Source organism: Rhinatrema bivittatum, chromosome 2, assembly GCF_901001135.1.
Source record: "Rhinatrema bivittatum chromosome 2, aRhiBiv1.1, whole genome shotgun sequence".
In the NCBI taxonomy this organism is placed as follows: Eukaryota; Metazoa; Chordata; class Amphibia; order Gymnophiona; family Rhinatrematidae; genus Rhinatrema; species Rhinatrema bivittatum.
In genome coordinates this window covers 226189946-226214902 of record NC_042616.1, presented here as the reverse complement: position 1 = coordinate 226214902, position 24957 = coordinate 226189946, and the positions used below count along the sequence as shown (strand labels likewise).

The 24957-nt window shown below is 46.0% G+C and overlaps 1 protein-coding gene across 9 annotated transcripts in view; it reads right to left on the bottom strand.

Annotated features, from left to right (window-relative positions):
- The window catches only part of PLCL2 (phospholipase C like 2), a 375002-nt gene that overhangs the window by 113789 nt on the left and 236256 nt on the right, over positions 1-24957 (bottom strand). For 7 of the 9 annotated variants that reach the window (XM_029589255.1, XM_029589256.1, XM_029589251.1 and 4 more), the window contains one exon: positions 22851-22925. The exons of the other annotated variants lie outside the window; for them this stretch is intronic. In XM_029589255.1, the coding sequence (XP_029445115.1) occupies positions 22851-22925 (75 nt within the window). The remainder of the gene's footprint in view (positions 1-22850; positions 22926-24957) is intronic. 9 annotated transcript variants of the gene reach the window in all.

Genomic DNA, 24957 nt, shown 5'->3' with positions numbered 1-24957 from the left:
CTGTTGTAGCACCCCTAAGATATATACAAGTTAAGAAAAATCAAGAGATGAACACATACTCAAGCACGCCAGTAAATAAAGACAAGCCAAAAGGAAAGGAAATAGTAAAGGCAGACCAGGACAAAACCAGTTCATATCTAGGAGATGCAGTCATAATGTAAGCACCAGGCTAGAAACCAATATCCACTTCCTCACCTGATGCACTCAACTTATCCCTAATGAACATCCTTTTCCCAGCACACTCAGCCTTCACCTACCCCCATAATCTCTCCTGATCCACTCATCTACTCTCTTATCAAACTCACTATCCTTTACAATACACTTACCCCATCCAAGCTAACAGGAACAGAGTGAATTTTATACCAGAGTTGGCCTCCTCTATGTCCTCGGGACAGGGGAGCACTGTAGTAGGTCATCTGGATAGGGTGAGAGAAATGTTCACCCTCATGGCTGGGAACCAGGAGTCTGGGAACAGGAGTGCTGGGTACTAGGAGGCTAAGTTACACCCCATTAACCCTGGACATGGAAGGGAAGAAAGAGAGCCCTGCCCCCACAAAGTGTAGCCCTTTAACTCTTTACTGGTCTCATTGTCACACTGCTAAAGTTATCTATTTATCCGCCTAAGCTTTTGAAAAAAAAATAAAAAAAGCAAATGGGAAAACAGCAAGGGAACAGCAATCTGGGACTGCAGAACAGAAACCAAAACAAAATTGCTTCACTCCTAATAACAAAAGGCTAAAACTTAAGGCAGGGAGGTCTTTAAATAGTAAATACCACCTCAACCCAACAACTCAGTAAACATTAGGTGCCTATTGTTTTCAACATACTGTTCTTCCTCTTTAAATTGTGTTGAATTTAAAAAGCCCTTCTCAAATGCTGTTAAAAGTGTACACGGATTCCGTAGTGCATACACTTTTAGCTGCATTAATAAGAGGTGTTCCTGTGGGCATGTTTACACCGAGGTAGGAAAACTGTATGTACATTCAATTTTTAAATGTGCCCATTATTTTGTCTCCCCTCCACTGCGTGCATGATTCTTGGGCCTACCTTTAAGAAAAGGTGGAATATAAAATATTTATATACATCTCTCTCTATTATATAAGACAGTTTCTCTTCCCTCCTCCAGTGGCAGTGGTTTTTATTGGACAGGGTCAGGACTCCTTTCTTGCAAAATGAAAGGTATTTGCTGGCCTGGACCCAGATCCTCTCCTTCCCACCTACTCAACAGTGGCAGCTTTTTCAGGCCGATACAGTACAGTACGCTCCAGTGTTGATAGCCCTATTAGTTATTCCCACACGATACAGAAAGTAAAATGTGCAGCCAAGCCGCACATTTTACTTTCAGAAATTAAAGCCTGCGTTAATTTCTGCCGGCGCCGGGGAAGTGTACAGAAAAGCAGAAAAAACTGCTTTTCTGTACACCCTCCGACTTAATATCATAGCGACATTAAGTCGGAGGCCCCAAAAGTAAAAAAAAAAAAAAAAATCGGCCCGCGACTCAGAAGACAATTATCTGCCCGCGGCTCAATTATGCCGGCGTCCGTTTTCCGAACCCGCGGCTGTCAGCGGGTTTGAGAACAGACACCAGCAAAATTGAGCGTCTGCTGTCAAACCCGCGGACCGCCGCCGTTCCTGTCAAAAAGCAGGCGCTAGGGACGCCCTAGTGTCCCTAGCGCCTTCTTTTACTGCGGGCCCTAATTTGCATAGGCCACCCTCCTGAATCGCGCGCCCAGGAGAGTGGCCTGTGTGTGTGCCGGGAGAGCCGGCGCTCGCCAGATCTCCAGCGCATTTTTCTGTATCGGCCTGTATGTTGGCCTGCAGCTGGAACCTCTCCCACCAGCCTCCCCCCCAAAGCTTCTTTTAGGAAAACATTAAAATCAACCGACCATTTAGGTACTTGAGCAACCTAGCAGCTGGGATTTTATCAGCATTACCTCAGCCCCTTCTCATGTTCTATCTATGGATCACCTCTCTTTTTCCCTCCTCCCCCCCATGATTGATCCTCTTCTCCATAATTTCTCTTCCCCCAGCACATCCCCTCAACCCCCAGAGTATTCACATCTCATACCTCTAAAGCCCCTTTCCAGTCATAAAATTCAGAACAGAAAGAATATTGCTCTCTGAATTCTCCAGCCCCAATTGCTCACCCTTCCTTTTTCAGTCCCAACTCTTCAGCCTCACCCCCGACAGGCAGCCTCCAACCCCCAATCCCCACTGCTCATTTTCTTAACCTCCCATCACTGTACACTGTTCCTGGTTTAAACCCCATCTCCAGCTGAACCCCCACTTCTGAAACCCTCTCATCTGGTCCCCCCTCCAGCTGATTCCCTCTCTCCTCTAAAACCCTTGCTGGCCAACCTCTCTCTCTTTAAAACTAGGTAACCAAATCCCTCCACCCCCAAGCTGGTCCCTTCCCTATAAAACTCTCTCCAGTCAACCTTTCTCTTCCAATCAATTCTTCCCTTTCAATCACCCCTGATCCTCACCCTGCTGATTCTTCCTGCTCAAGCCCCCTCACCCCACCTAGCTGATCCTCCCCTCTCAAGCACCCCACCCAGCTGGTCTCTCACAGTATTAACCCCTCAACTGGTCCTCCCTTTTAAGAAACTCATTCACCCCACAACTGTGTACAGTGACTCAGACAAATTTTATTTTAAACTATATTACTCACAGTAACAATCTGTAAGCGTGCTTTCCTTTTAAGAAAGGCAGAAGCAATTAGCAGTCCTTTGTTCCTTTGCTATGCTGATCTGGTCAGATCTCCTCTCCTCCCAGACTGTTGTCACTGTTTAAGTTAATTGGTTTGCAGTTTCAGCAGCTGATTGCCTCCCTTCTCCTCATTCTAGCTTTTGGTGTCTGCCAGCTGTTGATGCAATTTCCTTTTTGCTAATTGCTGGGATATTCCCCTCCCTTTTCCTCTCCTCTGGCTGCTGACTTCATTTTGCAGTGCTGCCCTTGTCTTCTCCTTCAGCCTGGAATGTCAAGCATATGTGCTGGAAAGGGAAGCTGTATGAAGTTGCATAAGCAGCTCAGGAAACAGTTCTAACTAGAACAAAGGACAAATCCGGCAGCAGCTGAGGTGCCCCTTATCTCATCCAATTTGCCCTATCCAAAGACTGGCACTGGAGTTCAACCTAATGGTTTGAATGTGTGGTGTTAACAGATCTTGCAAGACAGAACATGGCCTGCACAAGAACAAGTCTGCACTGTATTTATTTAAAATTCTTATATACCACTTTTTGGTCAAAGACCAATTGAAGCGTACAACCCAAAAAATATAATACAAAATACAAATTAAACAAACTACCTGTAGCTTGATAATACAGCATCCTTTTCACTGTAAGAAGTCCTAATCAATCCATCTTTCAAAACCTTTCAACATTTCAATTTATAGCCATACATCACATCAACCCATATCACACACCATTATTAACTACATCATTCATCTACTTAACTACTTACAGGAACTAAGAAACAAGAACATATTACACCAACCCTCATCTCTTTACACTGGCTCCCAATAAAATACAGAATAGACTACAAAGTTTTAACAATCCTCCACAAAATAATCACAGGACAACTAAACTATTGGCAAACCAAACACATCGAATTACATGCTCCAAAAAGGAACCTTCGCTCAATGAATAAAGGCCTCCTCAAAATCCCTCATGCAAAAACCACACATCTATTAACAACCCGTGAGAGAGCTTTATCCATCGCCAGCCCCTCTCTCTATGGAACTCTTTACCCTGCAATCTAAGAATTCAATCAGACACCAAAACCTTCAAAAAAGAATTAAAAACCTGGCTATTTACCAGAGCCTACTCAGATGCACTCAGTCATCAACACCAACAGACTCCCACCCAATACAACTCCAAGAAAACAGAGATACCATCTGGTCCACCCATGAAATCTCAACACAACCATGAAACCCACGATACATTCCTCAAGAACTTTTCCAATATATAATAACTAACACCTTCCCTGTTAATTCCACCAATGTTACATAACTTGTTCAACCATTATACTCTCTGTAGAAACCCTGATGTTATTTCGCCCTCATATTATTATTACTGTAAACCATTATGATGGTGAAACCGACTGACGGTACACAAAACATGTCAAATAAATAAATAAATAAAATTAACTTTGTTTTTAACTTCTTATGCAAAATCAGATAATCTGGCACCTGTCTAATATCAGCTACCAATAAAATTGGGTCCGTGTGTATTGGGCCAGGGAGCAGCAGCAAATCCTAGGTATCACAAGATAATTTCCAGATGCCTTGGCAACCCTGAACTAAGTAGCAGATGGGCAACCATCTTGCCTTTAAACCTATCTTGCACACCTAGATCCCCTAGCTCTTCACATCCTCCTTAGCACAGACATGTGAAGGCCTAGCCTTTATTATTTTTGTTTTTACTGGAAAGGTGGTGTTTGCACAATTTTGTTAATCTTATTTGGTCAAAATATGGGGGAATATTTATTATTGTTGTGTTGTAACTATCGTAGTTTTACCATCTTGTGCACTAACGTGCAATATTTTTGGCTTCCCATCTGTTTAGTATATTGAGTGATACTGGTCTTTTTTTCCTCTACAATCATTTTGGTAAATTATCCACTATAAATGAATTCAAGGGAAAATATTTTTAAATGACTCAGTCATAAAAACACTTTTTCCTGACAGTAAAAAGATAAATAAAATGTCTTTGGTAAAAAAGAATAGGAGAACTCTGAGTAAGACCAATGGAATTAAGAAAGCAAAGCAGCTTACCTGTAAGGTATTCTCCATGAACATGGCAGCCGACGACGACATCGCTCCTGGACCCCCGCTGGATCCCCAGGGATTATTGGCAAGCTTTTTGGCCAGCTTGGGGGGGCCTCCTGACCCCCCAAGGCTTGCCAATAATCCCTGGGGGGTCCAGCGGGGGTCCTGGAGCGATGTCGTCGTCGGCTGCCAATAATTAAAATGGCGCCGATAGCCTTTGCCCATACTATGTCACAGGGGCTTTCGGCACCATTGGTCGGTTCTCCTAGCATGTGACAGGGGCTGACCAATGGCGCCGGTAGCCCCTGTGACATAGTAGTTCAGAGGCTATTCGGCACCATTTTGAGTGTGGCTAGCACTAGCACACTGGGCACGCCACGGAGGGACAAATGGCACCCGGGACCCCGCTGGACCACCAGGGATGTTGGTAAGTCTTGGGGAGGGATCGGGATGGGGGGTGTGTGTATGTAATGTATTAAAATTAATTTAAATGCGTGGGGTGGGGTTTTTTTTAGCTTTGTTTTCCCGCGTCGTGTTTTGGCCCGGTTTTGGTTTTCCCCCGTTTAGTTTTTTTTTTTTTCAAAAAAACTAAACGATAAAAACCGAACTTTACCACGAAGTATCCGAGTCAAAAAACGACCCGGTAGCAAAACACGAAGCACATCTCTAGACGTGAACACCTTCTTTCCTGAGAACAGCTGCGACAACCACGAGACATTTGGTAAAGACTTGTGGTGCCCATGCTAGGCCAAACGGAAGCACGCGGTATTGATAATGCTTTGGGCCTAATAAAACCTGAGGTACTTGCGATGAGCTGGAGTTATCGCAATGTGTGTGTATGCGTCCTGAAGGTCCAGAGAGCAGAGCCAGTCTCCTCTTTGCAGAAGAGGTAGAAGCAAGCCCAAGGTTACCATCTTGAACTGTTCTCACTGTAGGTACTTGAGAACACGTAGGTCCAGAATTGGACGGACTCCCCCGGATTTTTTGGGGATCAAAAAGTACCGAAAATAGAACCCTAGGCCTTGCTGCGAGAGTGGGACGGGTTCTATTGCTCGTAACTGGAGAAGAAGGGAAACCTCCTGTTCCAGAAGGACAGAATGGTCGGATACTCTCCATGATTGCAGAGGTGGTGAGTCCGGTGGAAGAGCAAGAAAGTTTAGGTGGTAACCCTGAGCAATGATTGCTAGTACCCATTGGTCGTTTGTGATTGATTGCCACATACCATGAAAGTGGCACAATCGACCTCCCACTGGTATGCTTGGCAGAGGAATCAGACTGCTGCTCTCCAAATGAAAGTCAAAAACCTGAAGCAGGCCCCGGCTGGGGAACTGCTTGCGGCTTTTGCTTTCGGGTCTGGTAAGGCTGAGGTTTTTGGGAAGGCCTCGTAGTTCCGGACCTTGCTGGTGGAGGATAGTACTTCCTTGGACGGAAGAGTGACTTCTTAGAGTCCTTCCTAAAGGGCTGTCTTGAGGGGAAGTCGGAAGGTATCATTGAGAGCTGTTTAAGGGTCTCATGATGGTCCTTTAATTCAGCCACTATTTGCTGGATCTGTTCACCGAATAGATTGTCTCCTACACACGGTAGATCAGATAGCCTGTCTTGTACTTCTGGCCGAAAGTCAGAAGATTTGAGCCAGGCCCATCGTCTTGCCGAAATGGCAGCTGCAGACACTCTAGTAGAGTGTCGAAGATATCGTAAGCTGTTCTTATCTCATGCCTTCCTGCCTCAAACCCTTTGTTGACAAGGATTTGAAGCTGTTGTTGGTATTGGTCAGGCAGGGTTTCAGAGAAGTCCTGTATCTGCTTGAAAATGACCCTATTGTATTGGGTCATATACAGCTGGTAAGCAGCAATTCTGGAGATGAGCATGGCCCCTTGGAACACTCGTCGACCAATATTGTCTAGGATCTTGTGTTCCTTAACAGGAGGGGTAGATGAGTGAGGCTTCGTCCTTTTTGCTTTCTTTTGAGCCGATTCCACCACAACTAGGTGGTGGTCGAGCTGAGATTTTTGAAAGCCGAGGGCTGACTGTACTAAATAGGTAGTGTCAGCTTTTCTATGGACTGGGGCAATGGATCCTGGGTTTTCCCAGTTCTTTTTGAGGCGGTCAAGAAGAACTTGATGAACGGGAATAGAATTGATCACTTTAGGGGCATCCAGGAATTGGAGGAGCTCCATCATCTGGTGCCTATCATCCTGCTCCATCTGAAGCTGAAAAGGGACCAACGCCGACATTTCCTTCACAAAATTAATGAAAGAAAGGTCCTCTGGAGGAGAACGCTTTCTACTTTCAGTAGGAGAGGGAGGTGAAGGTAAGTCATTGGTGTCTGTGGAAGTATCATCACCCTAGGTGTCATATGGATCAGCAGACTGACCTGAAGGACAAGAAGGGGGTTGGATATCCGAAGGCCCCGGCTGAGGCTCCAAGAAAATCGAAGGAATCGCCGGGGGCACCGTGGACGGCCTGGAAGGCATCGGTGCCGTTATTGAAGGCATCGATGGCGCCGATGTGTGTATCGCCCCCGATGAATGAATCGGTGGCGAGGGACGAATTGGCATCGATGGCTGAGGCAATACTCCAGAAGGAGGAATGCGGAATGGTGTTTCTCCTCCCGATAAAGCTGTCAAAGGGGAGCGCACCAGAGCCATCGGAGACCCGGGAATCACCGGTGGAAGGGCGGTCATGAGCGCCTCCATCGGGGATAGCAGCTGTGCCAGCTGCTATCCCCAGCAGCGGTGCCAGCTGCTGTCATCAGGTCGGTGACCAGTTCCACTCTCAGTGCTGGTGTCTGAGGAACCTGGAGCCTTTGCATCGCTTTGTCGATGGCCTCCTGGACCAGCCGGTCCAGTTCTTCCCGGAGACCTGGAGCAAGCAGCCCCGGCTCCGTGACAGAAGAGGGAGGCGGAGGCACAGTCAGAGGGACCACTTTTACAGGCGGAATCGCAACTCCCAAACCCCGATCTGGTGAGGGTGGCCTCGATGTCCCGGTCGCAGGAATGGTCAGTGCCAATTCCGGACGGGGCTTCTTCGATGGTGGCTCGGACGGTGGCGAGGATTTCGCTCCCTTGACGGTCCGAGACTTGCGATGTTTCCCCCTACGATCCCCTGGATCTTGAGGGGGAGTAATGGGAGTCGATGGCCATGAAGACGTCTATGGTGGACGGTCACCGGACGGTGGTCGATGCTGGTGCGACTTCGTCGGTGCCGGTTCCGATGACGTCGATGCGATGGATGGCGTCGGGGTGTGAGCACGGAAGAGGAGTCCCATCTTCTCCATTCTGGCTTTGCGACCTTTTGGTGTCATGAGGGCACATTTGGTGCAAGTCAGGACATCCTGTTCACGGCCTAAACACATTACACAGACTCCATGAGGGTCTGTGATAGACATGGTACGAGTACAGTCTGGGTACCGACGAAACCCCGACGCCATGGCCATAGAAAAAAAATCGAGCCGCGGTACGGTCGACGGCCAGTAGGCCGCGAGGGCCAAACTTGACGGTAGTCGACGAAAGACGGTCAAAAAACTTACCGGAGTACAGCAGCCTGAGAAAAGTTAGAGGGACCCCTGTGGGGCAATTTAAGTTTAATTAACTCCGTGAGGAAAATTCCTGTCAGGAATCTCTTCAGAGCTCCTAAACCGCGAGGCTACTGTTGCGAGGAAAAAAGAAGACTGAAGGGGGACCCCTGCTGGCTGCAGGGTTAGTGCCATGCTGGGCATGCCCAGTAGGGGCCAGTCAAAGTTCTGGAAACTTTGACAGACGTTCTTCCGTGATTGGGCTCCATCCTGATGATGTCACCCATATGCGAGGACTACCATCCTGCTTGTCCTGTGAGAAAAGCAAGATAGAAGCCCGCTTATCTCCTGCCCCAGTAGGTGATTCTGCACACCTTCATTGTGAAGAGAGAGGTGCTCAGGTCCCAGAGCCTACATCCTTCCGAGGCTTTCTGGGCTGAAAAGAGATCTTCCAAAGAGACAAGTCCTCCAAGTAGACACTCCCCTATAAGGACAAATGCCTGTACTCTCTACAGTGGCCTCTTGTGCCAAAGGGATGAGAGGCTGGCTTTTTATCCTCTGGCAAAAAAGGGACTTGGGATTCCCATCTATTTGCCATTTTCTCCAACTTACTGCCGAATAAAAGAGAATCCTTAAAGGGTAACCTTGTGAGACTGGACTTGGAAATCGTGTCCTCTGACCGATTTCACAGCCAAAGCTGACACCTAGCCGTTATCATGGAAGTCACCCCTCTGGTGGCCATTCGAATAAGGTCACAACCCGCATCAGCTAAGGAGGCGGCTCCGAGTTTCATTTCTGTTCTACAGCTAACCATGCTTCCTCAGCCTCCTGAGAGAGAGACAGACTATTCCGAGCTACCTGGCAGCAACAAGAAACCATTTGCAAATTCATTGCCATGGTCTCAAAGGCCTGCTAAGGATAGCCTCAATTCTCCTATTCTGCACATCCTTTAGAGCCGCCCCTCCCTTCCACTGGATTGGTGGTTTGCTTGGCGACAGAACATACCAGCACATCCACCTTTCAGAAAAGTAATTGCTCCCTTGCCTTCAGATTCAGAGGTACAGACCCGCTAAAACGTGCGCCCCTTTAAAGTTTGCCTCTGGAACGCTCCGTTCAAGGTCCATCAACTCTTGAATTGCTTCTAGAAGGGGAAAGAAATATGACACTTTGTATAGAGTGACCAATATGTGGTCCTTTTGCGTACCCATAGAGTCACTCCAATCCACACCAAGTGTCTTCAGAGACAAACCCAGAAACTCATCTCTATGAAAGAAATGGAGCAGCATCTTATGTGGCTCTAAATCCAGGGGAATTTGCCCCGCTTCCAGAGAAACCCAAATCCCTGGAGTCAACTGATGTATCCTCATCCACATCCTCCTAAACATCATCATGAACTGCTTCACCATGGCACCTGCAGTAGTGGAACTCAGAGTATGTGACCCTGATTTATAAGATATTGCTGCCTCCATTGGGTGACCCTGTAGAAAAGTCTGTAGACTCTGGAAGATTTCCAACCAGAAAAAGGAGGATGGGTCCACACTAGGCCCCACTGATGATCTGACAGACTAGCCCCCAAAGATGTTTCTCTCATTAGGACAGAAGAAGGGGGACACCCCATTGTCACTTTCAGCCCTACTCCCATATGGCCAAAGAGATGGACTAGTGTCGGCAAAATCATTAGGAGGCAAATCACTGTGAGCATCCAAACAGCACTGAGACACACTCACAGAAAGTTCTGGCTGTATAGCCTTTTTATTGCAAGCTGCACAGATTGCAAAGCGCTTAGACTTCTTTGTCACTGGCATCATACTTCCTCCGCACTTAGCTGTATGAGACTACTTGCGCACCTAAAAAAAGGTACAGACAAATACGTCCTCACCGGAAATCCATAGGAGTACATGCACTGAAAACTTCAGTGAGTACCTATGCGCATAAATACAGGCTGTGGCCTTATGAGCACAAGTAGGCATGCATGTGCGTGCTTGTCACCACATCAACGCGTGGGCAAGAATGCATACGGGAAAGAAATGCTGCTGCAGCCTACCACGTGGCTGGAGAAACCAAGCTGGGAGTGGGACCTATCCAAAGGCTTCTCAACCAGAGCCTGTGCCGCTTCTACACCTCACTAGACTCACCAGAGAAGTGAGAGGGAAGGGGAAAAGACGCTGACCAATGCCGAGGGAAGACGACCCAGTAAGGAAAGAAATAGGAGAAATAAAACTTCCCTTATTTATTTTTAAACTTTCCTTTACATGAGCTCCAGCCCTCCCTAGTTGAGAACATGACTTTTTGTTTTGTTTATAAAAAAAACAAACAAAGTCCATGCCTGGCTAGGCTGCCGGACTCAAGATGCTCAGCTGAGGGAGGGACCCTCTGGTGTCACCTCGGGAGCTCAAGCGGTGCTTTCAAACTTCTCCTTATATTTCCTTTATTTTATTTACTTATTTAGTTACTACAAGCCACCCCCAAGTAGGGAGATGCATGCCCACCATCTGTTGGAGACTGGGAATACTGATGGGCTGGTGTCGGAGCAGAGCTCCATGTCCATGACATCAGCTTCACACCATCTCCCATCTGCTAGTAGAGGTGCATAACCCACTCATGTGGATTGGCCTCCTCAGTGCAGAGGAATCTAGGGATCAAGCAAGATGAAATCATAAGCTAGGCAAAACAAAAGGGGCCTGGAACAATTCCCTTAACGTCAGTCTGTCTCTGTCAATGGAGTGGAGGATGAAGAGCTATGTTTGATTTAATTACTACATAGTAGGGATGTGCATTCGTTTTGGACGTATTTAGACAATTTCAACGAAATTGTCTAATTCGTCCTGGTTTGGAGGACCCGAAAAACTATCAGAATTTTTCCAAAATTTCGGAAAAATTCATTTTTCAGGTTAGTGCGCACTAATTTGAAAATCAGGGGTCCCCGAAAAAAAAAAAAAAGCCTAAACCCCAGAAAAACGAAATTTCACGCGGCAGGCCAAATCCGAAGCGAATATTTTACCCGATGCACATCTCTACACAGTAAAACTAAAAATGCATTGCATTCATGTAGAACATACAACTAAAAACTGAAGACATCTATATGGGCAACAAATGAACATCCAGAACTAGCAACATTGCTTTATATGGCACTGCACACAGGTTATGCACTAATCCAAAACAGGAGTGAACAATCACACATGCAACATAAAGTATCTCAGACATAGTTCATAATTAGTTCAATTCCTTTCTTACTAACCGACAATGCCAAATTCATTTAAGAGCCTTCTCTTCCTCACTTTATTCCATCCCCTCCGGTGTCCCTCAAGGCTCTTCACTTTCCCCAATTCTTTTCAACATCTACCTTCTACCGCTATGCTATTAACTAGATAGCTTAAACATTCAATTTAAAATATACACGGATGATATACAGTTCTATATCCCATACTCAACATCATGGTCCTATACCCTCTCACTAGTCTCCCTATACATAAATTCAATAAAAAAGTTCGGCTTTCAAATAACCGTCAAACTCAATACCTCCAAAATTTCCGCAAAGAGCACATCTCCCTGATTGTCTACACCCTACACTGGCTACCAATAGACTCTAGAATAAAATACAAAGTACTTATTATGATCTACAACCTATTGAACGACGACACCTCCTCATGGCTCAGTTCGCATCTTCGTATTTATAAACCGGCTAGAAGCCTCCACTCCGCCCATAAAAACCTCCTAGAAGTCCCAACCATTAAGACTGCATGATTAGACATAACCAGAAGGCGAGCTTTGTCTGTGGCGGGGCCTTTACTCTGGAACTCTATCCCAGACCATCTTAGAAATTCTTCTAGTAAGAAAGAATTCAAAAAGAACTTGAAAACTTATCTTTTTAAAAAGCATTTCCCAGAAAGAATTAACTATTCAGCTCTAACCACTTCCTGGCCAGAGACCATCCTTTTTAATTATACTATGTCTAATAGATCCCCGCTGTCTGACACTCTAGCAGGAATCTATTATTCCCTCCTGTTTTAATTTTTTACCGACTCCATTAACTTAATTTAACTTTTAATTTCTTCCCTTTAAAATGTACTTTTGCATGTACTTAGTATTTTATTTTGTTTTTATTATGTATGTCTGCCTTTGTAAACCGTTTTGACTACTTCCTAGTAAAAAAACTGTATATAAAAATTGTTTAAATAAAAGTCACAAATGAATGTGTGCAGAGCTGTAATGGTGCTGTCTAAATAATTCAAAAGATCCACAAGCTAATTGCAAATTTCATGTTTGTTTATTTGAGGCCACATGGTGGAGTCCTTATTGGTGCAAAGTCTGCAGGTACTTGGACTTTGCCCCAGGTTTCGAAGTGAAAGTACTTTCACTTGGAAAAATTTTCCTGGAAAACTACTTGCACATATTTACTCCAAGAATGCCTCAATCCATTGTGGGAAAAGTTACAAGTGTAGTGCCACTATAAGGGTGGATTTTTAAAAGATGTGCATGTAAAAAATAGCACGTGTGTACATAAAATGGCATATATGCGGGTATATACTATTTCAAAAACTGCAACATGCACATGGAAATCGGGGACTGAGAGTAAATTTGTGCGTGCAAAAAGGGGCAGACCAGATGTGTTCTGGGGAGGGGGCCAACATTTACATGCATAAGTTGCTATTTTACAATCTGCCAAAGCGATGCATTTAAGTCTTTTACTTGCATATATTTACTCGTGCTCAATATCTGGTGTAAGTGATCGCAAACATCTTAAAAATGAAAAAAATGACTTGGAGGGGGGTCTGGGTGAAATGGAGAGACTTCAGGCTGAACAGCTAGGAAGATCACCACAAGTTGCAGATGGACTGGATGAACTGGTAGACTAACTGGTACAAATGGTTATTTCATTGTTGTGACTTGTCAATAAAATCTCCTAAAGTGTGCATATAAGCGCTGACTTATAGTGGGTAAATGCATCTAAACATGAGTAAAATCTATTCAAGTATCCCTTTAAAATTTGAAATAAAAATATGCAGATATATCATTTCCACACATTTATCCGGCTAAATAGCACCTTTGCTGGTACTTAGACTAATTTGAACTTATTGGGATAAAATGACCCCCTCTTTTTTTTTTTTTTTTTAAGACTTTTCCAGCTATCTTACATACAGGTCGATCCAGTAAGGCCGCGGTAGAAACAGTGCGGCAGTGTCAGGCACACCCTTCCTCCCCGCACCCACAGTTCTCTTCACTAACTCCCCGATACTCTCCTCTAATCACATGCAAATGCATGCCGCGGCTTTAAAGCGGTAGGGAAGGGTTATGGCCGCGTAACCCATTTTACTGTATAGGCGCTTAATACAGCGCCTATACAGTAACCAGGGTGCGACGGTACCTGTCATTTCAAATGGCATTTGGAATGACAGGAACCAGGAAGTGTAAAAAAACACGAAAAGTCTTTGTTGCTTCGTCGCTGTCTCTCTCCTCCCGGAGCAGGGCGCGAAAGCAGCCTTGCTCCGGGAGGAGGTGAGGCACAGCGGCGAAGACAGACGGGAGAGGAGAAAAAGCAGAGCCGAGCAAAGCAAAAGCGTGCAGCAAGCCGGCGAAATAGACCTGCGAGCAGAGGCAATAGCAGCGGTTCGGTAAGCCTGGCACCCTCCTTGATGTAGTACGTTCCGGATGCCCCCCCCTCCCCAGCGCGCCCGCCACTACCCCTTTCATCAGCTGCATCAACTGCGACCCGGCAGTCCCGTGAGGCCTACAAAAAAAAAAATCCCCGGCTCCCGCGCCCCCGCACTGGCCCGCCGACTCTACCCCCCCCCTCCCCCTCCCCCTCCCGATCGGGCAGATAGGCGGCGGCAACGAAAACCAAAGCAATTTTTTTTTTTTCAAAAAGCGACATCACACATTGCATAAAATAATTTCTCCAGCCTTAAAGCGACTTACTTTTGGGATCTGTCAAGATCCCAAAAGTAAGTCGCAAAAGTAACTTACTTTTCTGAAGCCATCAGGAACATGATCTTAGCTCCTCCGGATGAAGACGAAGATGGCCGCCTGCACGGGGAAAGCGTGCAATTGGCCGCTGAAGACGTGACGTCTTCAGCGGCCAATTGCACGCTTCCCCCCCCCCCCTGCCCGATCGGGAGGGGGGGGGTAGAGTCGGCGGGCCAGTGCGGGGGCGCGGGAGCCGGGGATTTTTTTTTTTTTTTGTAGGCCTCACGGGACTGCCGGGTCGCAGTGGATGCAGCTGATGAAAGGGGTAGTGGCGGGCGCGCTGGGGAGGGGGGGGCATCCGGAACGTACTACATCAAGGAGGGTGCCAGGCTTACCGAACCGCTGCTATTGCCTCTGCTCGCAGGTCTATTTCGCCGGCTTGCTGCACGCTTTTGCTTTGCTCGGCTCTGCTTTTTCTCCTCTCCCGTCTGTCTTCGCCGCTGTGCCTCACCTCCTCCGGGTCGCAGTGGTAGCATGGCGCTGTGAGGGGGGCGAAAGGGTATATACCCATGAACGGATTTGAGTGGGAGCGCTCTGTGAAGCGGGACATGCCCGTGAGGGGCATAATGGGTGGATGCAGCTGATGAAAGGGGTAGTGGCGGGCGCGCTGGGGAGGGGGGGGGGGCATCCGGGACGTAGTACATCAAGGAAGGTGCCAGGCTTATTGTTTTATTGTGTTTGAGTATCTTAAGCGGTGTCGATGGATTTGTTACACAGTCCTAACTCCTACTAGGGGGAGGCGGTAAACTAACAGGTTAAGGCCGCGGCAAAACAGCGCGTTCCTAAGGAGATAATATCAGCGCCCGTTACAGTATCGGAGGGGAATAGCTAATTCCTTCATTATACAGCTTTTTCGTTCATTTACATGCTGGGTGCGGAAAGGGTTAGGTGTTTATTTTAGGAAGCGCTAAGGACGCGTGAAACTGGAGACTGTATGGCTGGATGGCCTTACTCGTCTGTATTGTGCGCTCCCAGCACGTTACAGACGGGCAATCTTTAACTGCACGTTACTGGATCGACCTGATAGCCAGCTAAGTCCAAAATGTGCTACTTAGACAAGTAGCACTTTTCAGACTTATCCAGCTAAGTGCTGCTACTTAACCACGTAAATTGGAAATTATCCAGACAACTGCCGCCACTTTTCCAGATAAATCTGAACTTGCACAATTTTTTTTTTTTTTTTTTACAGTCGAGCTTATTCATATTTTATAGCCTGCACTTATGTGCACACAGGTTATAAAATACAGTAGTAAATTTGCATGTGCTCACATACAAGTATATGTAGGCACATACAACAGGTTTCAAAGTTATCCTCTATGGAGGTGAGTTTCAAAGGAGTTACGCACTGAAACTTAACATACTATCGTAGCAATTGAGTAAAGTGCACTTAGGCAAGTAAATCCTTATGGACAACTCAATTGCATAAACTGTAGCAATTTTCAAAAGCCCACTTACTTGAGTAAAGTGTATTTACACATATAAAACCCAGTTTTACGTGTAAATTCTTTTTAAAATCAGGCCTTACTCAGCGAGGACAATTTTCTAAAAGTCCACTTCTGTGGGTAAAGTAATTTTTTTAACCATGAAATTAGCTTTTAAAATTGCTCTATTTTAATTTATATTAATTTTATTTGTATACTTCTAATCCACCTTTATCAGTAATACGGTACAAGTTTCAAGTATGCTCAGGATCAGCTTTTGGGCAGTGCGATCTGTGCAGCCACAAGAGGCACCATGTAATAGGGGGCATCTGCCTTACCTTTAAGCTTAGGAGGTAATACACCATCACTGGCAGACTTCCATGATAGTTCCCAAGGCCGATCTTTCACTGTGCCCGATCCTCCCCTTACAACTCCACCTGACATAATTCATCTTTCTGGACACAGGAAAAAAGGAGCAGCAGTGCTTACTTATGACAGCATCCTTCCTCCACTGTCAGCTCAATATGAAATTGAGCTGTGCAGGCCTAACAGGTATTGTGAGACTATGATGTCCTGTGCAGGTCAAACCATGCTGAGCTGAAGAAGCAGGCAGTCAGTAGTAAGAAGCATTGCTGCATTCGTCTTACTCAGTTTTCCAAATAATGTTGAAGAAAGATTGCATAATTTCTTTTTTTTTTTTTTAAGAATTCAAGTGCAGTAAGTCTCTGTCCAAAAGAATTTACAATATAAGTAGGTATGTGAGGCAACAAAAGATAAAGCAAATGTTGCTTACCTGATGTAACAGGTGTTCTCACAGGACAGCAGGATGTTAGTCCTCACAAATGGGTGACATCATCAGGATGGAGCCCAATCATGGAAAACTTCTGTCAAGGTTTCCAGAACTTTGACTGGCCCCCACTGGGCATGCCCAGCATGGCACCAACCCTGCAGCCAGCAGGGGTCCCCCTTCAGTCTTGTTTCAAAGCTACAGGCAGTGCCGAAAAATAAAAATAAAAAACGAACCCAACACCGCGGGGCGGCGGGCGGGTTTCATGAGGACTAACATCCTGCTGTCCTTTGAGAACACCTGTTACATCACGTAAGCAACATTTGCTTTCTCACAGGACAAGCAGGATGGTAGTCCTCACAAATGGGTGAGTATCGAGCTGAGGATGTCTGAACACGCACCAAATGTACCCAATGGCGTGCAACAGGCACAAGAACTGGGGTGGAATTTGGTGGAGGACATCCGCACCCCACCGGGTAGGCGGAAGGGTGTTGGTAAGTCAGGATGGAAAAAGGTTATGCAGGACAGATTGGCCGAAGATGGAATCCTGTCTTCCGGCTTTGTCCAAGCAGTAGTGGGCTGCAAATGTATGGAGAGCGCTCCAGGTAGCAGCCCTGCAAATGTCAGGAAGTGGCACCGATAGAAGGTGTGCTACTGAAGTTGCCATGGCCCTCACAGAGTGTGCTTTGACGCGGTCTTGAAAAGGAATGCCAGCTTGCTGATAGCAGAAGGAGATGCAGTCCGCCAACCAGGAGGAAACAGCCTGCTTACCCACAGGTTGCCCTAACTTGTTGGGATGGAAAGAGACGAATAATTGAGTGCTCTTCCTGTGGGCAACTGTACGGTCTAGATAGAAAGCTAGAGCTCGTTTACAGTCGAGGGTATGCAAAGTCTGTTCCCCGGAGTTGGAGTGGGGCCTGGGAAAGAAAATAGGTAGTATGATGGATTGATTAATATGAAACTCCGAAACTACCTTAGGTAAAAATTTAGGGTGAGTGCGGAGTACCGCCCGGTCCTACAGGAGTTTAGTATAAGGCAGATAGGTAACTAGGGCCTGTAACTCACTAACTCTGCGAGCAGAAGTGATAGCTAGAAGGAATAACACTTTCCATGTGAGATATTTAAGGTCACAGGAGTGGAGAGGTTCGAAAGGTGGTTTCATGAGCCGAACAAGAACCAGATTAAGGTCCCAAGATGGGGCTGGAGGACGTAAAGGTGGCTTGATATGGAGCAAGCCTTTAAGAAAACGTGTTACAAGGGGCTGTACCGAAATAGGGACATCCCCGATTCCTTTATGGAAGGCGGCCACCGCACTGACATGTATTCTAATGGAAGAGGTCTTTAGGCCCGATTCCGATAAATGCCAAAGATAGTCCAAGAATTTAGGAATTGGACAGGAAAAGGGATCAAGGGACTGCGAAGTGCACCATGATGTGTACCTTTTCCATTTATAGGAATAGGATTTTCTTGTGGAAGGCTTTCATGAAGCGATCAGGACATGAGAAACCGAATCTGAAAGGTTAAGTGGTTGAAGGATTAACCTTTCAACATCCATGCCGTCAGGGACAAGGCTTGGAGGTTGGGATGGAGGAGGAATCAGTCGTTTTGAGTGATCAGATGCGGGTCCGTTCCCAAAGGAATGTACCTGCGGATGGAGAGATCCTGGAGAATGGGAAACCACACTTGGCGTGGCCAGTGCGGTGCTATCAGGATCATGGTTCCCCTGTCCTGACGTAGCTTCACGAGAGTCTTCGACAGAAGAAGAAGTGGAGGGAATGCATAAAGCAGGCCGGTTGTCCACGAGAGGGAGAATGCATCTCTGGGCCGAGAGTGCTGACTCCGAATGAGGGAGCAGTAATTGTCCACTTTGTGGTTCTGAGGGGACGCAAAGAGGTCTATGTGGGGATAACCCCATTGCTGGAATAGAGAGGTCGCTACCAGTGGGTTGAGCGACCACTCGTGTGGTTGGAAGACACAGCTCAGCTGGTCTGCCAAGACATTGTCCACCCCCGGCAAGTAGGTGGCCCTGAGGTACATCGAACGGGAGAGGGCTTCTGCCCAAATCTGTACAGCTTCCTGACAGAGAAGGAAGGAGCCTGTGCCTCCCTGCTTGTTGATGTACCACATGGCCACCTGGTGTCTGTCTGAATCAAGATTATGTGATTTGAGAGGTAATCTTGAAAAGCCCTGAGAGCGTATCGGATTGCTCAAAGCTCCAGGAAATTTATCTGGTGTTTGGCTTCCTCTGGAGACCAGGATCCTTGAGTTTGTAGACTGTGTACATGGGCTCCCCAGCCGACGTTGGAGGCGGTGGTGAGATTTATTTGAGGATCTGGTGGGTGAAAAGGCAAGCCTTGTAGGAGGTTGGATTGATTTGTCCACCTAGCTAGGGACAGACGGAGTGCGTCGGTGATGCGGACAATGGTCGACCGAGGCGGAGTAGCTTGAATCCATTGTGATTTCAGAGTCCATTGCATGACTCTCATGGCCAGACAGGCCATTGGAGTCACATAAACTGAAGACGCCATGTGTCCCAGCAGAATTAGGAATTGACGAGCTGTTGCTGTGCGTTGAGTCTGCAACTGGCAAGCTAGGGACACAAGGGTTTGGACTCGATGAGGAAGGAAGGCTTTTGCCTGTAAAGTGTCCAAGTCTGCCCCAATGAAGGATAAGGTTTGAGATGGGAGTAAGTAGGATTTCTCGTAATTGACAAGAAACCCTAGAGAAAATAGAGTTTGAATGGTCAGGGAGGACAGAGCGATTTGCTGGGTTGGGTCCCTGATTAACCAATCGTCCAAATAGGGGTAGACGTGGACACCTTCCTTCCTGAGAAACGCTGCAACCACCACGAGGCATTTGGTGAAAACTTGTGGTGCGGATGCTAGGCCAAATGGGAGCACTCTATATTGATAGTGGTTTTGGCCTACTAGAAACCGGAGGTATTTGTGATGAGCCTGAGCTATCGCAATGTGGGTATAAGCGTCTTTTAGGTCTAGAGAGCAGAGCCAGTCCTCTCTTTGCAGCAGAGGGAGAAGCGAGCCCAGGGTTACCATCTTGAACTTCTCTCTGTAAAGGTACTTGTTGAGAGCCCGTAGGTCCAGGACTGGACGAAGTCCTCCTGACTTTTTCGGGATTAGAAAGTACCTGGAATAGAACCCCAGTCCTTGTTGTAAGAGAGGAATGGGTTCTATAGCATTTGACTGGAGGGGAAGGGAAACTTCCTGCTCTAGAAGAACAGAGTGGTTGGTAAGTCTCCAGGCTTGCAGAGGAGGAGAGTCCGAAGGAAGAGTTAGGAAGTTTAGGTGGTAACCCTGTGCAATTATCGCCAGCACCCATTGATCTGTGGTGATCAGATGCCTGTTTTCTGTAAAGTGGCTTAATCGACCTCCTACTGGTATGCTTGGTAGAGGGATTAGGCATCTGCTCTCTAAGTAGTAGTCAAAACCCCGACGCAGGTCCTGGCTGTGGAGCTGCTGCGGGCTTTTGTTTTTGAGGTTGGCGAGGCTGAGGTTTGTGATAAGGCCTCGTTGACCTGGATTTAGTTGGTGGGGGATAGTACTTCCGTGGACGGAAAAAAGACTTTTTAGTGTCCTTCTTAAATGGTTGTTTAGAAGGGAAGTCAGAAGGAATCGATGAGAGCTGTTTAAGGGTCTCATGATGATCCTTTAATTCAGCAACTATTTGTTGAATTTGCTCACCAAACAAATTATCCCCTAAACAGGGCAGGTCAGAGAGCCTGTCCTGAACTTCTGGGCGAAGATCAGAAGACTTAAGCCAAGCCCAGCGTCTTGCTGAGATGGCAGTGGCAGACACCCTAGTAGAAGCATCGAAGATGTCATAAGCTGTTCTTATCTCATGCTTCCCGGCTTCAAACCCCTTAGTTACCAGGGCTTGAAGTTGTTGTTGGAATTGTTCTGGTAGGGTATCTGCTTGAAAATGACCCTATTGTATTGGGTCATATACAGCTGATAAGAAGCTATCCTGGAAATGAGCATGGCCCCTTGGTATACTCTTCTGCCTATACTATCTAGGAACTTGTTTTCCTTGGTAGGAGGTATAGAGGAGTATGGCTTCATCCTTTTAGCTTTCTTTTGAGCTGACTCTACCACTACAGAGTGGTGGTCTAGCTGAGGTTTTTGAAAGCCAGGTGCTGACTGTACCAGGTAAGTAGAGTCAGCTTTTTTGTTTACTGGAGCAACAGATCCAGGAGTTTCCCAATTCTTCTTTAGAATGTCCAGAAAAACCTGATGAATTGGAATGGAAGTGATGACTTTAGGGGCATCCAGAAATTGGAGTAGCTCCATCATCTGGTGCCTGTCATCTTGCTCCGACAGAAGCTGAAAAGGGACCAATTCCGACATTTCCTTCAGAAAATTGATGAAAGAGGTCCTCTGGGGGAGAACGCTTTCTGCTTTCAGCAGGAGAGGGTGGTGAAGGTAAATCATCGGTGTCTGTGGAGGTATCATCGCCCCAGGTGTCATAAGGATCAGGTAGCTGACCTGTAGAACCACGAGGGGGTTGGATACCCGAAGGTCCCGGTTGAGGCTCCGAGAAACTCGAAGGAATCACCGGGGGCATCTGGAATATCTTCGGAGGCATCGGTGCCGGCATCGAAGGCATTGGTGGAGCTGATGTGCATATTGCCCCCGAGGAATGTATACGTGGCGAGGGACGACACGGCATCAGTGGAACAACTCCCGAAGGAGGAATTCGATACGGTGTTTCTCCACCAGATGAGATTGCCATCGGGGAGCGCACCGGTGCTGTTGGTGACCCAGGTATCACCGGTGGAAGGGCGGTCATGAGCGCCTCCGTCCGGGAAAGCAGCAGTGCCAGCGCTGCTGGAATCTGGTCGGTGACTGGTTCCACTCTCGGTGCCGAAGGAATCTGGAAGCGTTGCATCGCCTTGTCAATGGCCTCCAGGACCACCTGGTCCAGTTCTTCCCGGAGACCTGGGGTAACAAGACCCGGCTCCGCGGAAGAGGGAGGCTGAGGCTGAGCCGGAGGGACCACCGTCACAGGTGGAATCGCGGCTCCCAAACCCCGATTGGGTGAGGGTTGCCTCGGTGTCTCAGAGACAGAAGTGGACGGTGCCGTTTCTGATCGAGACTTCTTCGGTGGAGGCTCGGACGGTACCGAGGTCGATGACTTCGATTCCTCGACGGTCCGAGACTTGCAATGTCTATGATGATGCTTCTCCCTCCGATCCCCTCGATCATCGGGGAAGGGATGGGAGTCGATGGCCGTGGAGACGTCGATGGCAAGCGGTCACTGGGAGGTTGTCGACGATGGTGTGACTTCAATGGTGCCGGTTCCGAGGACGTCGCTGCGATGGACGGCGTCTGAGTGTGAGCATGGAAGAGGAGTCCCATCTTCTCCATTCTGGCTTTGCGACCTTTTGGTGTCATAAGGGCACATTTGGTGCAAGTCAGGACATCATGCTCACTGCCTAAACACATTACACAGACTCTATGAGGGTCTGTGATGGACATGGTGCGCGAACAGTCTGGGGACCGACGGAACCCAGACGCCATGGCCGTTGACCAAAAAATTTAGCCGCGGAACGGTCGACGGCCAGCAGGGCCAAACTCGACAGTAATCGACGGAAAAAACAGCAAAAACTTACTGGGCACCGCGGGCTAAACTTAGATAGAGGAGGGACCCCTGTGGGGCAAATTTTACTTCAAAGAAGTCCATGAAGAAATTCCTGTCAGGAATGTGGTAAGAGCTCCTTAACCCCGTGGCTACTGCTGTGCAGAAAAAAGACTGAAGGGGGACCCCTGCTGGCTGCAGGGTTGGTGCCATGCTGGGCATGCCCAGTGGGGGCCAGTCAAAGTTTTGGAAACTTTGACAGAAGTTTTCTGTGATTGGGCTCCATCCTGATGATGTCACCCATTTGTGAGGACTACCATCCTGCTTGTCCTGTGAGAAATTGTCTTGTTCAAGGTTGCAAAGAATACCGGTGGAAGATATGAGATATGACCACCTGGTTTCACTAGTTCTCAGCCCATTGCTTTAACTGGGCCATTCTGTTTAAAATGGTTTATATGTAATATGAATATCTAATTTTAGTTATTTCTTGATGCCAAATGGTTATAGATAGTCACTCCCCTTCCTGCTCCCCAATTTTCTGGAGCAGTAAGGGGGCCACTTTTTGCACTCTCACAAGATGCCATAATCCCTAAAATAACCCTGAGTTTGCCATCCAATTTCTTAAGTAATAAAAGAGCAGATCATTAAAAAAAAATGCACAGAAGAAAACTGAATCTTTCTATAGCAGAACATAGTATTAAAATCTTTCCTGGGTGACAACTTGTCTAATTTTTCCTAACCAGGATACCCTGGATATACATTACAAGATGTGTTACATTTAGGATAAATGACTCTCACATTTACCTGTATTACTGGATCCTGGCTGCCTTTTTTGTATAATAAAAACTCCTGTAATTTTCTCTTCAAATTGTGGATTCGCTAAAAAGTAACATGAAGTTAGGAAAAGTTCATTTTTTGATGCTTTACATTTAGAAATGTTTGTTAGATAAGGTTAAGTAATTTTTCCTACAGATATTAATGTGCAAGGAGTGATTTGATGGATTCATTACAATTATTCCTGGCCTGGTAATGAGATTATTTTTTCTCTCTCACCCATAATGTGGATTTCTCATGTAATGTGCTAACTAGTATTTTTATTTTCCTATTTTTATCTTTGCATATGTCAAGATTTCCTTGCTTTAATTCAATTTTGTAAATGTTAAATGCTAATAAAAATTAAACTGAAAAAAACATGATTTCTTTTGTTTATTTTTTGGTATATTGTTTCTCATAATCCATTTCTCTTTTCAAGAAACTTCTTGAAAGTTGTTATAAACTGTATAAATATATATTTTTTTAAGTTTTCAATTCCACTGCTTTTTTTTGTTTATTAGTATTTAAATCATATACATGAATTAATCTCACGAAAAAAGGAGTTATAAAAAGACATTTACATCACCAAAACAATAAAGAAAAACTTAACATTATCACACATTCCAAGTCCACATCAAAAAAATGAGGGAGGGAAAACCGTAAATTACTATCAAGCAAAAAACCACCAGGCTATCAATGTATAACCCTAATACCCCACCTTTAAGAAATTTTAATTCACCACAATCTTATTCAAAAGAAATCTCTTCAAATGAGCAGGATCATAAAATATAAACATTTCCCTGATGGACTATAATGCACTTGCAAGGGAACTACATGAAGAAAGAAGCTCCCAATGCAAGCACATGCTTTTTTTTTTAATACTGTTTAAGAATTAAGTATCATATTCTCGAGCAAAGGAAATAAGAGTTGTCCTCAGAAATAATGTCTTGGAGTGTTTTTTAAAAAAGCTGCCAGATGAACACTCTTGGGCGCAGCCAGAACATCCATTCTTCCCTCCTTTTCACTGATGTCCTGCTTCATCTCTAGAATGTAGTGACACTTAAGAGTGAAATTTTTTCTTGAGAAATCTGTAGCACTTCAACAATTTTTAAATAAATCAAGCCGAAAGTAACCTGGTCTTGGAGAAATTCAGAAGCTGCAAATTTCTTGATCTAGCCATATTCTCAAGAGATTCTAGCTTGTTATAAAGAAGTGAATTATCTTTGACATTAACTACTCCTGTAGATTGTAATGTAGTAACTTGATTCATCAAATAAGAAACTTGGGTCTCAATTCCTCCAAGTGTCTGCTCAAGTCCAGAAAGCATAAAGGCTCCCAAGGAAAAATCACATACCAGACACTGTTTGCGCCAAGGTATCCCTCAGTGCGTTTCGCCATTCTCCAAATATCCTGAAGAGTAATGGTAGTTGGCTTAACCAAAGTCTTCCCTAACTCCATACTTCCCAAGTCCTGAGGTGGTGACAAAGTAATCAGTAACAGGATCCTTCTCCCTTCATAGCCATCCTCACTGGCAGTGACCATAAGATTATCACTGCCTAACTCTGTAAGAACCTGAAAAGATGGGGAACCCCTGTCTTGCTGTGAAAAGTCCTTCAAACTTCCAGCAACCTGTGAATGGTGATCACAGCCTCCACATTTGGGAACTCACACTGCTCTAACCTCTTCAGAAATGACAGACACCTTTGCATCTGCGGTCATCCCACATTCAGAGCGCCTCCTAGACCGGCACCAGCACTTTCCACACTCCACTCCAGCAGGGTAGATACAAAAAATGAAATGTTATCCACTTTCTCAGTATGCTGTAGCAAGGGAGGAAGAGTTTACATGCCAGGGCTTTGGGAATCTTCAGCAGTTTCCCCACTCAGATTGCTTTGAGCTATGTTATGGGCACTCTAATTGGCATGGATGCTGTAGGGGAAGCCATACATTTCCCCTTTCTCCCTTCTCATTTGAAAGGGGAAAAAACAAGGATATTAAGAAAAGAAATCTAAGGTAGGAACAGTCTGCCATCTTGAAATTTTCTCCCATTGCTTATTTTAAGCAAAGGTTAATGTATATACCATATCATTTTGGGCAT